Here is a 15,616-nt window from a genome sequence, read left to right on the forward strand (position 1 = left end):
ACCTTACACAAAAATTAATGCAAAATGGATCATAGTGCTAAGTGTAAAAAGCATAAATATTATAAAGCTTCTAGGATAAAATATAGGAGAAAATCTTTGTTACTCTGGATTATGCAAAGTGTTCATAGATATGACCCCAAAAGCATTATCCATAAAAGACAAAGTTTATAAATTGAACTTTGTCAAAATTAAAAGCTTTTGCTCTCTCAAAGATACTGTTAAGAGAATGAAAAGGAAGGCCGCAGATTGGCAGAAAATATTTTCAAGTAACATATCTGACAAAGGATTTGTATCCAGAACAGATAAAGGACTCTCAAAATTCAATGATAAGAAAACAGCCCAATAAAAAATTGAGCAAAAGGTCTAAACAGGCTCATCACCAAAAAAATATGGATGGTTAATAAAAATATGAAAAGATGTCTAATGTCATTAGTCCTTAGAGAAATACAAATTAAGACCACAATGAGCTATCACAACACAGCTATTTGAATGGCTTAAAAGTGAAGATGAGAAAAAGGAAATTCAAGCAATACCAAGTGCTAGTGAGTATGCAAAGCAATTGGAAATCTGTTTCACTGCTGGTAGGAATGAAAAATGGATCTTGCCACTGTGGAAAAGAGTTTGGCAGTTTTTTAAGTAAAGTTAAACATAACACTGATCATATGGCCCAGCATTCCCACTCCTAGATATTAATCCAGGAGAAATGAAAACTCAAGTTCATGCAAAAACCTATATGTAAATATTTATGGTAGTTTTATTCATAATTGTGAAAAATTCTAGTCTTCTTTAATGTGTATGCCAAAAAGAATAAATTTTACCCAAATTCATTAAATGTTCATTTTAAAAAAACAGCTATGATATGGGAGAAACCTAAAGGAATACAGACTCTAACAAATGAACGTAACTGTATTAGAAATGAATAACATAAACACACAGAAGGAGGTGGGGAACAAAAGAACTAGTCTTAAATTATTTTGGAAACAGTGTTTTGGCTGAATACTCTAAGACTAAAAGACAAAAGGAACTCTAGTTAGTTACTTTGTTTCTTCTAGGGATATGGGCTTGGCAATTCTGAAATTGCTGTATATGTATAGTAGATTTTAATAAGTAAATGTGGATAATGAGAACCAGTTTTCTTATTGTTTAAGAAAGAGGTTACGAATAAGGAAAGGGGGAAGAGTAGAAATAACCTTATAGTATTGGATTGGAATTGGAGGTATCTGTAGGAACTCACCGCACACACATACGCAGAGATATACATATATATAAAAATAATTAAAATTCCCTTATTAAATGTAAAAGGACTAAGGGAAATAATTGTTGCAGCCAAGATCCATTGATAGATGCTAAAATTAGTGGGTTATCGTTTGAGGAGAAACAGGATATATGCATAATCTCAAGTATAGCCCCAGAGATATTTATTAATTAAAATGGGAAGATCAGTGGAGGAACCTGGCAGAGACTACCTTAAGCAAGTGATCTCGGTTAAATATAACCAGTAATAAGACACATTGACATCATGTACCCCCAGACACTCTGAGAAGGGCACCATTTCTTCACTGTTCTTCCAAAAGAACACATAAACTTAATCTGATTATGAGGAAATTATCAGACAAACTCAGATTGGAGAACATTATACAGAATAACTAGTACTCTTTAGAAGTGTCAGAGTCATGAAAGATAAGGAAAGATTGAAGAACTAGGATAGATTGAAGGAGACTAAGGAAACATGATGACCAAATGAAGTGTAGGATTGTGGAAGAGAAAAAGGTTATTAGTGGAAAACTTGGTGAAATTCAAATAAAGCCTATAGTTTACTTAATAGTTAATAATTTTACCAATGTTAATCTCTTAGTTTTAATAATGGTACTCTTATTATGCAAGAGGTTATTATTAGGGAAGCTGGCTTAAGAGTACATGGTAACTCTCTGTACTATTTTTGCAACATTTCCATAAGTCTAAAATTATTTCAAACTAAAAAAAAATTTAAAGCTTACTAGTAACTAGAAATGAACTTCTTCCACAAAAGAAAAAAGGGGAGTAAATATGTTTCTGTTGACTCAGTTTTTCCTTCAGAAAAATAATATACACTTCATAAATAAAAGGTTCCAGGAAATAAAATCAGTAGTTAAAAGAATATGTTTATTTTAAACAGTGTAACTTTAAAAGTGCACCAATAAACTGCTACTTTAAAGCCGTGAAAACATCTGCAAGAATTCCTTTCTTAATCTGTAGGGAAATATTACACTCAAATTCATTATTTATTCTTCCTATTAAAATTGTTTTATTTCCCCTCAAGCAACAAATATGGTATAGATAGTATTTTGGCAGTATCATGGATTTAGTTTCTTTTTTATGGGCACCTTAGGAATAAAACCACAATTTAAAACACTATTTCCCTAGAGAAAATGTGTTTCAGATTCTTAACAATTTGAACTTTTGGTTTATATCCCATTTGTAAGTTGGAAGCAAAAATAATGTAGTAACTCCATCTATAATTTCACTACACAAGGGCAAGCTACTGTTAACATTTGGGTATATATCCTTGAAGAATCTTTTTATGAACACATGCTATATGTGTGTGTTTGATGTTAACATTTGTTAACATTTGGACACAAAATGAGGGAAGAGGGACGCAGAAAACAACCTTTTTTCTATATTACACTTTTGTCTGAGTTTACGCTTATCCCTCTCTTCTGCATACACATTAATGTGGAGAAATATACAATAACGGAAAAATATGCATAGAATCTTAGAAGTGGGTCTAATAAAAGAACCCCATTGAGAAAATCTCTGATGTGTAGCCATTCAGTGTGTACTATTTAAAAATAACTTTAGATTTTGCAATAATAGTAAAGAGTTTTCTCCTATAGTCTTTACCCAGTTTGCCTAATGTTAACATGTTACGTAACTATGGTATGTTTATCAAAAATAAGAAATCAACATTGATACAATACTGTTAATTACATACTTTATTCATATTTTCCCACTGTCTCTTTTCTGTTCTAGAATCTAATCCAGTATACTGCATTGTATTCAGTATACTCACTTTTTTTTCTTTCTTTCTTTCTTTCTTTTTTTTTTTTGGTGAGGAAGATTCACCCTGAGGTAACATCCATTGCCAATCTTCCTCCTTTCTTTTTTTTGCTTGAGAAAAATTAGCCCTGAACTAACATCTGTGCCACTGCTTCCTCTGTTTTGTATGTGGGATGCCTCCAGAGCATGGCTGATGAGTGGAGTAGGTCTGTGCCCAGGATGCGAACCCAGTTCCACCCAGAGCGCGTGGAACTTTAACCACTCAGCCACAGGGCCAGCCCCAGTATACTCACTTTTAAATCAAGCTTTATCTTAGGCAAATTAAAAGTGTAGCTGTTTAATGCAAAACAGTGAAACTGGGCCCTTACCTCACACCATATATAAAAATTAACTCAAAATGGATCAAAGACCTAAATGTATCAGTTAAAACTATAAAACTCTTAGAAGAAAACAGAGGTAAGTCTGCATAACCTTGGTTTTGGCAAAGCATTCTTAGATGGGATGCCAAAAAAAGCATGAACAACCAAAGAAAATACAGACAAATTGGACTTCATCAAAATTAAAAACTTTTATGCTTCAAAACAGTGAAAAGGCAACCTACAGAATAGGAGAAAATATTTGGAAATCATTTTCCTATAAGAGATTTGTGTCTAGAATATATAAAGAATTCTTACTACTCAATAATAAAAAGACAACCCAATTTAAAAATGGGCAAAGGATCTGAATTGACATTTCTCCACAGAAGATGTACAAATGGCCAATGAGTTCATGAAAAGATGTTCAACATCATTAGTCATGAATTTTGAAAACACTGTGCTAAGTGAAAGAAGCCAATTACAAAAGACCGTCTATTATATGGTTCTATTTATATGAAATATCCAGAACTGGCAAATCTCTAGAGAGGTAGAAAGTAGATTAGTTGTTGCTTAGGGCTTAAGGAGTGGGGAAAAGGAATAGGAGAGTGATAGCTAAAGGGTACAGTGTCTTTTTCTCTTTTTAATAGAGAAAAAAATTTATTGCTGTAAAATACACATAAAATTTACCATTTTAAACTTTTTTTTTATTGAGGTAACATTGGTTTATAACGTTATATAGATTTCAGGTGTACATCATTATATTTCTATTTCTGTGTAGACTACATCATGTTCACCGTCCAAAGACTGATTACCATCCACTACCATACGCATGTGCCCAGTCACCCCTTTGACCCTCTTCCCTCCTCCCTTGCCCCCTGTGTGTGTGTGTGTTTGTTGTTGTTATCTTCTGCTTACGAGTGAGGTCAATACGGTATTTGACTTTCTCCGTCTGACTTATTTCACCTAGCATAATACCCTTAAGGTCCATCCATGTTGTGGCAAATGGCAAGATTTCATCTTTTTTTATAGCCGAGTAGTATTCCATCATGTATAAATACCACATCTTCTTTATCTGTTCGTCCTTTGATGAGCACTTAGGTTGTTTCCAAGTCTTGGCTATTGTGAATAATGCTGCAGTGGATGTGAGGGTGCATATATCTTTATGCATTCGTGTTTTCCTGTTCTTTGGGTAAATATCCCGCAGTGGAATAGCTGGATCATATGTTAGTTCTATTCTTAATTTTTTGAGGAATATCCATACTGTTTTCTGTAGTAGCTGCACCAGTTTGCATTCCTACCAGCAGTGTGGGAGAGTTCCCTTTTCTCCACATCCTCTCCAACACTTGTTATTTCTTGACTTGTTAACTATAGACATTCTGATGAGCATGAGGTGATATCTCATTGTAGTTTTGATTTGCATTTCCCTATTAATTAGTGATGTTGAACATCTTTTCATGTGCCTGTTGGCCATTTGTATATCTTCTTTGGAAAAATGTCTGATCAGATCTTTGCTCATTTTTTAACTGGGTTGTTAGTTTTTTTGTTGTTGAGATGTATAAGTTCTTTATATATTTTGGATGTTAAGTCCTTATCAGATATTTGGTTTGCACATATCTTCTCCCAGTTGTTAGGTTGTCTTTTCATTTTGTTGATGGTTTCCTTTGCAGTGCAGAAACTTTTTAGTTAGAGGCAGTCCCATTTGTTTATTTTATTTATTTATTTATTTATTTATTTTGAGGAAGATTAGCCCTGAGCTAACATCTGCTGCCAATCCTCCTCTTTTTGCTGAGGAAGACTGGCTTGGGCTAATATCCGTGCCCATCTTCCTGTACTTTATATGTGGGACGCCTACCACAGCATGGCTTGCCAAGTGATGCCATGTCCGCACCTGGGATCTGACCCGGTGAACCCTGGGCTGCCGAGCGGAACCTGTGCACTTAACTGCTGCACCACTGGGCTGGCCCCCCATTTGTTTATTTTTCCTTTTGTTTCCTTTGCCTGGTCAGACATGATATTTGAAAATATACTGCTAAGACCAATGTTGAAAAGCATACTTCTAGAAATTTTATGGTTTCAGGTCTTACGTTCAAGTCTTTAATCCATTTTGAGTTAATTTCTGTATAATGTGTAAGATGATGGGCTACTTTCATTCTTTTGCATGTGGTCATCCAGTTTTCCCAACACCGTTTATTAAGAAACTTTCTTTTTTCCATTGTATGTTCTTGACTCCCTTGTCGAACATTAGCTGTCCATAGATGTGTAGGTTTATTTCTGGGCTCTCGATTCTGTTCCATTGATCTGTGTGTCTCTTTTTGTGCCAGTACCATGTTGTTTTGATTACTGTAGCTTTGTACCTTTGTACTATATTTTGAAATCAGGACTTGTGGTACCACCAACTTTGTTCTTTTTTCTCAGGATTCCTTTTGCTATTGGGGGTCTTTTGTTGTTCCATATAAATTTTAGGATTCTTTGTTCTATTTCTGTGAAAAACATTGTTGAAAGTTTGATAGGGATTGTGTTGAATCTGTAGATGCTTTAGGAAGAATGCGCATTTTAATTATGTTAATTCTCCCAATCCAAGAGCATGGAATATCTTTCCATTTCTTTGTGTCTTCTTGAATTTCTTTCAACAATGTTTTGTAGTTTTCACTGTACAGGTCTTTCACCTTTTTGGTTAAGTTTATTCCTAGGTATTTTACTCTTTTGATGGCATTGTAAATTAGATTGTATTCTTAATTTCTCTTTTTTCTACTTCGTTGTTAGTGTATAGAAATGCAGCTGACTTTTGTATGTTGATTTTGTATCCTGCAACTTTACTATATCCATTTTTTGGTGGATTCTTTAGGGTTATCTGTATATAAAATCATGTCATCTGCAAATAGCGACAGTTTCACTTCTTCCTTTCCCGTTTGGATCCCTTTTATTTCTTTTTCTTGCCTCATTGCTCTTTCTAAGACTTCCAATACTATGTTAAATAAGAGTGGTGAAAGTGGGCATCCTTGTCTGGTTCCTCTTCTTAAAGGGGTAGCTTTCAGTTTTTCTCTGTTGAGTATGATATTAGCTATGGGTCTGTCATATATGGCCTTTATTTATTTATTTATTTGTTTGTTTGTTGGGGGGAAGATTAGCCCTGAGCTGACGTCTGCCTCCAATCCTCCTCTCTTTTATTTTTTTGCTGAGGAAGATTGGCTCTGAGCCAACATCTGTGCCCATCTTCCTCTACTTTATATGTTGGATGCCTGCCACAGCATGGCTTCGTGAGCAATGTGTAGGTCCACACCCAGAATCCGAACCGGTGAACTCTGGGCCACCGAAGTGGAGCTTGCAAACTTAACTACTGTGCCACTGGGCTGGCCCTGTGGCCTTTATTATGTTGAGGTACTTTCCCTCTGTACCCATTTTATTCAGAGTTTTTATCATAAATGGACGCTGTCAAATGCTTTCTCTGCATCTATTGAGATGATCATGTGGTTTTTATTCTTCATTTTGCTAATTTTCTGTGTCATGTTGATTGATTTGCAGATGTTGAACCATCCCTGCGTCCCTGGAATACATCCCACTTGATCATGGTGTATGATCTTTTAAATTTATTGTTGTATTTGATTTGCTAGTATTTTGTTGAGGATTTTTGCCTTGATGTTCATCAGTTATATTGGCCTGTAATTTTCATTTTTTGTGTTGTCCTTGTTTGGTTTTGATAACGGGTAATGTTGGCCTCATAGAATGGGTTAGGAAGCTTCCTCTCCTCTTCACTTTTTTTTTGAATACTTTGAGAAGGAGAAGTATTAAATCTTCTTTGAATGTTTGGTAGAGCTCAACTAGGGAGCTGTCTGGTCCCGGACCTATATTTTTTGGGGAGGTTTTTGATTACTATGTCAGTCTCCTTACTGGTGATTGGTCTGTTCACATGCTCTGTTTCTTCTTGATTCAGTTTTGGAAGGTTGTAAGATTCTAAGAATTTATTTATTCTAGATTATCCAATTTGTTGGTGTATAGCTTTTCATAATATTCTCTTATAATCTTTTATATTTCTGAGTGTCTGTTGTAATTTCTCCTCTTTTCTGATTTTATTTATTTGAGCCTTCTCTCTTTTTTTCTTGGTGAGTCTAGCTAAAAGTTTGTCAATTTTGTTTATCTTTTCAAAGAACCAGCTCTTCGTTTCATTGATTTTTTTCCTATTGTGTTTCTAGTCTCTTATTTCATTTATATCCACGGTGATTTTTATTATTTCCTTCCTTCTACTGATTTTGGGCTTTGTTCTTTTTTTTTCTAGAATAAGAATTGGACTTTTCCAGATTGTGGCTTTTCCAGTTTTCTTCTTGTAATTAATTTGTAGTTTCATACTGTCATGGTCAGAAAAGATGCTTGGTATTATTTCAGTCTTCTTAATTTATTCAGACTTGTTTTAGGGCCTAATATGCTGTCTTTTCTGGAGAATATTCCATGTGCATTTGAAAAGAATGTCTATTCTGTGGTTTTTGGATGGAAAGGACTGTGTATATCTACTAAGTCCATTTGCATGAAGTATCTTTTCCCATCCCTTTACTTTCAGTTTGTGAGTGTCTTTTGGTCTGAAATATGCCTCTTATATGCAGCATATGTATGGGTCTTGTTTTTTATCCCATCAGCCACCCTCTGCCTTTTGATTGGAGCATTTAGTCCATTGATGTTTAAGGTAGCTATTGATAAGAATGTACTTATTGCCATTTTGTTACTTTTTTTCTGGCTGTTTTAATAGTTCGTCTCTGTTCCTTTCTTCTTCTCTTGCTCTCTTCTCTTGTGGTTTGATGGTTTTCTTTAGTATTATATTTGAATTTCTTTCTCTTAATTTTTTGTTTATTTATTAGGTTTCTGGTTTGTGGTTACCATGAGGTTCATATATAATAACCTACATATATAGCAATATATATTAAATTGATGGTCTCTTAAGTTTGACTTCCTGCTCAAAGCTCTACTCTTTCACTCCCCTCCTCCCACATTTTATGTTTATATTATCTTTAATCTCTTTTTTTATGTGTGTATCTGTTAACCTCTTATCTTGGAAATAGATAATTTTATTAATTTTTTCTTTTGACCTTCATATTGGCTTCAAAAGTGGTTAATCTGCTACCTTTACTGTATATTTGCATTTACCAGTGATTTTATTATTTTTTTTTCTAATTTTCTTATTTCTAGTTGTAGTCTTTTCTTTTCCACTTAAATAAGTCCCTTTAGCATTTCTTGTAAGACTAGTTTATTGGTGATAAAGTCATTTAGTTTGTGCTTGTCTGGAAAACTCTTTCTCTCTCCTTCCATTCTGAATGATGACCTTGCCAGGTTGAGTATTCTTGGCTGTAGGTTTTTACTTTCAGTGCTTTAAATATATCATGCCACTCCCTTCTAGCCTGTAAGGTTTCTTTTGAGAATTCAGCTGGTAGTCTTATGGGTTTTCCTTTGTATGTAACTTGTTGCCTTTCTCTTGCATCTTTCAGGATTCTTTGTCTTTAGGATTTGACAGTTAAATTCTAATGTGTCTTGGTGTGGGCCTCTTTGGGCTCATTGTGTTTGGTGCTCTCTGTGCTTCCTGTACTTGAATGTCTGTTTCTTTCCTTAGGATAGGAAAATTTTCAGCAATTATTTCTTCAAATAGATTCTCTGCCCCTTTGTTTCTCTCTTCTCCTTCTGGGACACCTGTAATAGGGATGTTAGTGTAATTGATGTTGTCCCAGAGGTCCCTTAGGCTATCCTCATTCTTTTTAATTCTTTTTTCATTTTTCTATTTAGCTTGGATGATTTCCTCTTGTCTTTCATCCAGCTTGCTCATCCATTCTTCTGTATCATCTACTTTGCTATTGATCCCCTCTAGTGAGTTTTTTATTTCCATTATTGTGTTCTTCGGTTCTGATTGGTTCTTTTTTATATTTTCCAATTCTTTGTTGAAGTTCTCACTGTATTCATCTGTTCTTCTCCCAAGATCAGGGAGCATCCTTATGACTGTTAATTTCCACTCTTTATCTGATAGATTATTTATCTGTTTCATTTAGTTTTTTTTTTTGAGGATTTATCCTGTTCTCTTATTTGGAACATATTCCTTTGTGTCCCCATCTTGCCTCTTTCTCTGTGCTTATATCTGTTTTAGGTAGATCAGCTACATTTCCCAATCTTGGAGAAGTGCCCTTTTGTAAGGGATGGCTATGAGACCCAGCAGTGTGCTTCCCTTTTATCACCAGTTCCAGATGTTCCACAAATATCCCCTGTGTGTGCTACGTGTGTCCTTCTGTTCTGGCAGGGTTGCTCTTTCTGCACATGGATGGGAAGGCTAGGCTGTCCCCCTGCTCAGCTGGCTGTAAGGCTCAGCTGTGTGTGGCTGCCATGATCCCTTCAGTTACTTTTTTGAGTGGGGAGAGCCTCAGCACAGGGTACAAGGTCTAATAGCACATTCCTGTTGCAGTTTTTTTGTTAAGTGAGTAGGCCCCCAGTGTGACTGGTTGCTAGGCTCAGGGTCTCGCAATTCCTGTGGGCCTCTGGCCTACAAGGCTGTTGTCAGCTCTTTCAGTGGGTGCAGCTGGGTTTGGCCAGCCCAAGGCGTGGCAGCACACAGTTGTTTCAGGCGTTTGGAAGATGGGGCAGATCTCCTGTATGGCTGTTTGAGAAGCACAATCTGCTGCAGCTGACCCACTGCCTGCAGACCCACACACCCCGTCCATGCATTCCTGCCCTGTGCGCATGCCCTGACCCACTGAAGCAGACCCATTCGCACTGCTGCAGAGGTCCCACACACCTTGCCTGTGCTGGCTCACAAGTTGCCCGAGGACTTTCTAGTAAGTGGGGCCTAGCCCTAAGGCAGGCTGCATGCCCTGGCTGAGCTCGATTAGATCAGTGCTGTAGTGGGCACGGCAAGCCCCTGCACTAACAGGCCAGGGGAAGAACTCCAGTGGCCATCTCCCAGTGTCTGTGTCAGCACACTTGTACTCGGTCACAATCATGGCTTCTGCCAATGTCTCAATCCCTGGGGAAGTCGTCCCAACCACCTCCTGCCACCCTGAGATGTGCCCAGAGCCTATGAAGTGAGTTTCTTTTCACCAAAGGACTATACACCTTTCTTTTTGCTGATTTTGCATTGCTTTCTGAAACAGATGAATTTGTGCATGCTTTCTTTAAGATCAGGCCTTTCTTTCTCATATGTTCAGTAGCTTTTCTAGGGGTATTCCTCGTTTTTCTTAATAGCAAGCAAGGCCAGATATTATGGCACTTCCCTTGGTTGTGCTGGATTTGAAAGATGCTTTTTATGGCATAGCTCTCCTGCTCAGATCTCCCACCCCTCCAGGAAAAGCTTTGTACCCTAAGATTGCTCCTGGCCATGAAGCACCTTGGCTGGAATGTGGCTTTTTTCCTTTCTAAAAAGGTATGTCTGCCTCTTCCACTTGAATCAGTGCTGTCCCTTGTTGTGGGGGTTCTTTTTATCCAGTTTCCAGTTCTGTCTTGGGGTAATTGTTCCAAGGGTAGTTGTAAATTTCTTGTGTCCATGGGAGGAGGTGAGTTCAGAGTCCTCGTATGCCGCCATGTTCCCAGCAATCCATTTTAACGTTTTTCTTTTTTTGGATGACGAAGATTGGCCCAGAGCTAGCATCTGTTCCAATGTTCCTCTTTTTACTTGAGGAAGATTCTCCCTGAGCTAACACCTGTGCCAATCTTTCTCTATTTTTTGTATGTGTGATGCTGCCACAGCATGGCTTGATGAGCTGTGTGTAGGTCTGTGCCCAGGATCTGAATCCACGAACCCTGGGCCACTGAAGCAGAGTGTGTGAAATTCACTACACCACTGGGCCGGCCCCCATTTCAACCATTTTTATTTATGTATTTATTTATTTTTAAATTAATTTTTTTATTTGAGGAAGATTAGCCCTGAGCTAACTGCCACCAATCCTCCTCTTTTTGCTGAGGAAGACTGGCCCTGAGCTAACATCTGTGCCCATCTTCCTCTACTTTATATGTGGGACGCCTACCACAGCATGGCTTGCCAAGTGGTGCCATGTTCACACCCAGGATCTGAACTGGCGAACCCTTTGCCGTTGAAGCGGAACATGCGCACTTAACCCCTGCGCTGCTGGGCCGGCCCCAATTGTAACCATTTTTAAATGAACAATTTGTAGTTTCTTTTTGAAGTGATGAAAGTTCAAAAATTGACTGTAGGGGGCTGGCCCTGTGGCTGAGTGGTTAAGTTCGCACGCTCTGGTTCGGCAGCCCAGGGTTTTGCTGGTTTGGATCCTGTACGCAGACATGGCACAGCTCGTCAGGCCATATTGAGGTGGTGTCCCACATGCCACAACTGGAGGGACCCACAAGTAAAATATACAACTACGTACTGGTGGGATTTGGGGAGAAAAAGCAAAAATAAAAAAAAGATTGGCAACAGTTGTTAGCTCAGGTGCCAATCTTTGAGGGAAGAAAATTGTAGTAATGGTTGCATATATCTGTGAATGTACTAAAAACCATTTTATTGTACTGTTAAATTGTACCATTTAATAGCACACTTGTACCATTAAAATGGGTGAATTGTATGGTGTGTAAATTATATCTCAATAAAGCCGTTATAAAAGAAAAGAATTTAGCTATCTAGACCTATTGATTAAAATCAAGGGGCTTAGAGATAGCAGAGAACATTTTGGAAAAGTAAATTCGTTATTTCAAGCAGGACTTAAGTGGATAGATTTGCTTCACCCATTATAATATGTGGTGCAAATTTCCATTAACCAATCCACTAGTAATTGAAATTGCAGTGTCATTAGTTGTTCCCTTGATCCACTTAACAGAGTGTCTTTTTTTTTTTTTTAGCAACTTTGCTGAGATATAATTTACATATGTCCTGTTTTTTAAAAATATTTTTTCATTTTCTTTTTTTTGGTGAGGAAGAGTCGCCCTGGGCTAATATCTGTTGCCAATCTTCTTTTTTTTTTTGCTTGAGTACAATTAGTCCTGAGCTAATATCTGTGCCAATTTTTCTCTATTTTGTTTGTGGGTCTCCACCACAGTGTGGCTGACAAGTGGTGTAGGTCTGCACCTGGGATCTGAACCTGCGTACCCTGGGCCTCTGAAGCAGAACATGCTGAATTTAACCACTACACCACAGGGCCAGCCCTGTGCTGTTTTTTTGAACAAGTTTTTTGAGGTATCAACTATGTACCACAAGTTGACTAATTTTAAGTGTACATTTCAGTGATTTTTATTAAATACGAGGGATTTTTTTCCCTTTTTTTTTTGGTGAGGAAGATTGGTGGCCCTTAGCTAGTAACATCTGTTACCAATCTTCCTCTTTTTGCTTGAGGAAGATTTTCACTGAGCTAACATCTGTGCCAGTCTTCCTCTATTTTGTATGTGGGCTGCCACCACAGCATGGCTTGATGAGTGGGGTGTAGGTCCACACCCAGGATCCAAACCTGCAAATCCCAGGCTGCTGAAGGAGAGTTCAGGAACCTAACTGCTACACCAGTGGGCCGGCCCCTAAATACGAATTTTGTGGCTGTCACCATTATCTAATTTTAGAACATTTTGGGAATTCAGTAAAGTCTGAATTGAAGATGAGTTCTTCCACAGATGCTTTGAGATTGTTCTGATCCTTCTACTGAACTTATTTTAAATGTTTCATAGCTATTCTTTTGTCTCTTCTTAATGTATATATATTATCAGTTTTTTAAACACATAGAGTTTGGCTCCTTTCCAAAGAGGTATCTATCATACTTCAGTTATGTTATTACTTTTTCAGAATTTCCATAACAGTGATGAATAATAATTGTGATAACATTTTAGCAGTCTTGTCCTAATCCTGATATTAGCAGTTGTTTACAATAGATATGATTTATCAAGTTAGGAATTACCTTTCTAATTTGGGTTTTCTAAGAGTTTGTCCTCCCTGCAATTGGCTACATTTAGCGTTAGGTCCTTCCTGCATTTTCAGCATTTGCGTATATATGTGTGTGTGTGTTTTTTTCCTTTTGATTTTTTAAAAAATGTGGTAAACTATGAAATTTTTTCCTAGTATCAATCTCTTTTGTATTTCTGTGATTAAGGTATATTTCATCCAAATGAAAGATTCTTTTAATGCCCTGTAGTATTTGGTTTTTCAATTTTATTTAGAATTCTCTTGTCTATATTTAAAAATGAAATTGATACCTAACTTTCTATTTTGTGCTGTCTGTGAGGTTTCAGTTATTGGGTTATACTGCCTTAAATTAATGGGATATCTTTGATTTTTTCCCCCTTATATACTGGAAATTTCCCCTGGTAAAACTATTTTCCACTCAAGACTATTTTAAAGATATTTCATTGGTATTCTTTTCAATCTGCCACCATTGTTTGTTTTGCTTGTATTTTCTTCTTTACATTAGTGTTTTTAATTTATTCTTTCCTGGAAAATTGTCCATTTCATTGAGATTCAAAATTTATTTGCATAGACTTATATGTACTAGTTTTGTTTTGTCTCTTTGTATATAGTACTATTGAAATTTCTATATTCTATATTTTTCTTCTCATTTAGGTCAAAGATAAACTGGCTTTATTTTTCTTTCCAGAGTACCAGCTCCTGGGTAATTTGATAAGTCTTGCTGTATAGTTGTTATTATTTTCTAATGTTCTTTAGAAGTCATTTTGATGTCTTTATTTGACATGGTAGCTTATAAATGCTTTTTTTCCTCAGAGAAATGACTGCTCAGATTTAATCTATTAATTTTTACAATGGTTCTTTCTTTGTTTTTTAGGCACGAGATGTGCGTACCAATGAAGTGGTGGCCATCAAGAAAATGTCATATAGTGGAAAGCAGTCTACTGAGGTAGGTAAAAGTATATTACATTCTTATTAGTGTGTTGGAGAAACATATACTATTTTTAATTGGAGGTAGGTGGGAATTTCTTCAAAAATGTATACATAGAGAGAAGTGTACAAATATTGTGTATAACTTAGTGAATTTTCTTTCACAACTTGAATGTACCCGTTTACCTTGTACCTAGAGCCATAAACAGAACATTACTGGCATTCCCAAAACCTCCCAACTTGCACTCCCTGCTTTTAATTTTTTTAACTATGGTTTAATATATTATGCTGTGTTTATCATAGAGGGATTATCAGTTTGTAAAAAAGTAAACTAGTATAAGATGCATTTGATAGTAAATTATTTTGGATATAACTTTTTTAATGGTTTAGAAATTGTTGAAAGGCTGTTTTAAACAAACTTTAATCAACAAGCATATATAGATAGTCTGCAAAACAGGCAGTGTGTAATAATCTGAAAAGCCAAAAAATACAATTATTGATATTACATTGAGTGTAGTTCAATTTGCTAATATTCTGATTATTTCTTTTCATATTATATGTATTCTTTTTAATTGCATATATTTTATAAAATGTAATCTACTTTCTAAATCTAGAATTTGTCAGTCTTCAATTTTCTTTTTGTTTAATTTTAATTTTTTTTTGGTTTGCTGAGGAAGATTCACCCTGATGTAACATCTGTTGTCAATCTTCCTCTTTTGCTGAGGAAGATTCACCCTGAACTAACATCTGTTGCCAATGTTGCTCTTTTTGTATGTGAGCTACCACCATACATGGCTCCTGACAGATGAGTGGTATAAGTCCACGTCTGGGAACCAAACCTGGGCCCCCAAAGCAGAGCATGCTGAACTTAACCTCTCGGCCACTGGGGCTGGCCCAATTTCAACTATTTTTAGTTGTGGTAAAAGACACATAACAAAATTTACCATCTTAACCATTCTTAAGTGTACAGTTCATTGGCATTAAGGGTGTTCACTTTGTTGTGCCACCATCACCACCATTCATCTCTAGAACTCTTTTCATCTTGTAAAAGTGAAATTTTGTACCCATTAAGCTATAACGTCCCATTTCCTCCTACCCCAGCCCCTGGAAATTAGCATTCTACTTTCTGTCTCTATGAATTTGATTACTTTAGGTATCTCATGTAAGTCAGATCGTGCAGTATTTGTCCTTTTGTAACTAGCTTATTTCACTTAACATAATGTCCTCAAAGTTCACCAATGTTGTATTATGGGTTTCCTTTTTTAAGGCTGAATAATATTCCTCTGTGTGTGTGTGTGTGTCTATAAAACACCACAGTTTTGGGCTGGCCCTGTGGCAAAGTTTGTGCACTCTGCTTTGGTGGCCCAGGATTTTACCCTTTTGGATCCTGGGCACAGACCTAGCACCACTCAGCAAGCCGTGCTGAGGCGGCATTCCA

The 15,616-nt window shown here is 36.6% G+C and overlaps 1 protein-coding gene across 4 annotated transcripts in view; it reads left to right on the top strand.

The window, feature by feature from the left end:
• Positions 1-15,616, top strand: part of TAOK1 (TAO kinase 1) — a 149,784-nt gene that overhangs the window by 82,237 nt on the left and 51,931 nt on the right. For all 4 annotated transcript variants that reach the window (XM_023651621.2, XM_023651622.2, XM_070225687.1 and 1 more), the window contains 1 exon segment: positions 14,126-14,197. In XM_023651621.2, coding sequence (XP_023507389.1) covers positions 14,126-14,197 — 72 coding nt within the window.

This window comes from Equus caballus, chromosome 11, assembly GCF_041296265.1.
Source record: "Equus caballus isolate H_3958 breed thoroughbred chromosome 11, TB-T2T, whole genome shotgun sequence".
Classification (NCBI taxonomy): Eukaryota; Metazoa; Chordata; class Mammalia; order Perissodactyla; family Equidae; genus Equus; species Equus caballus.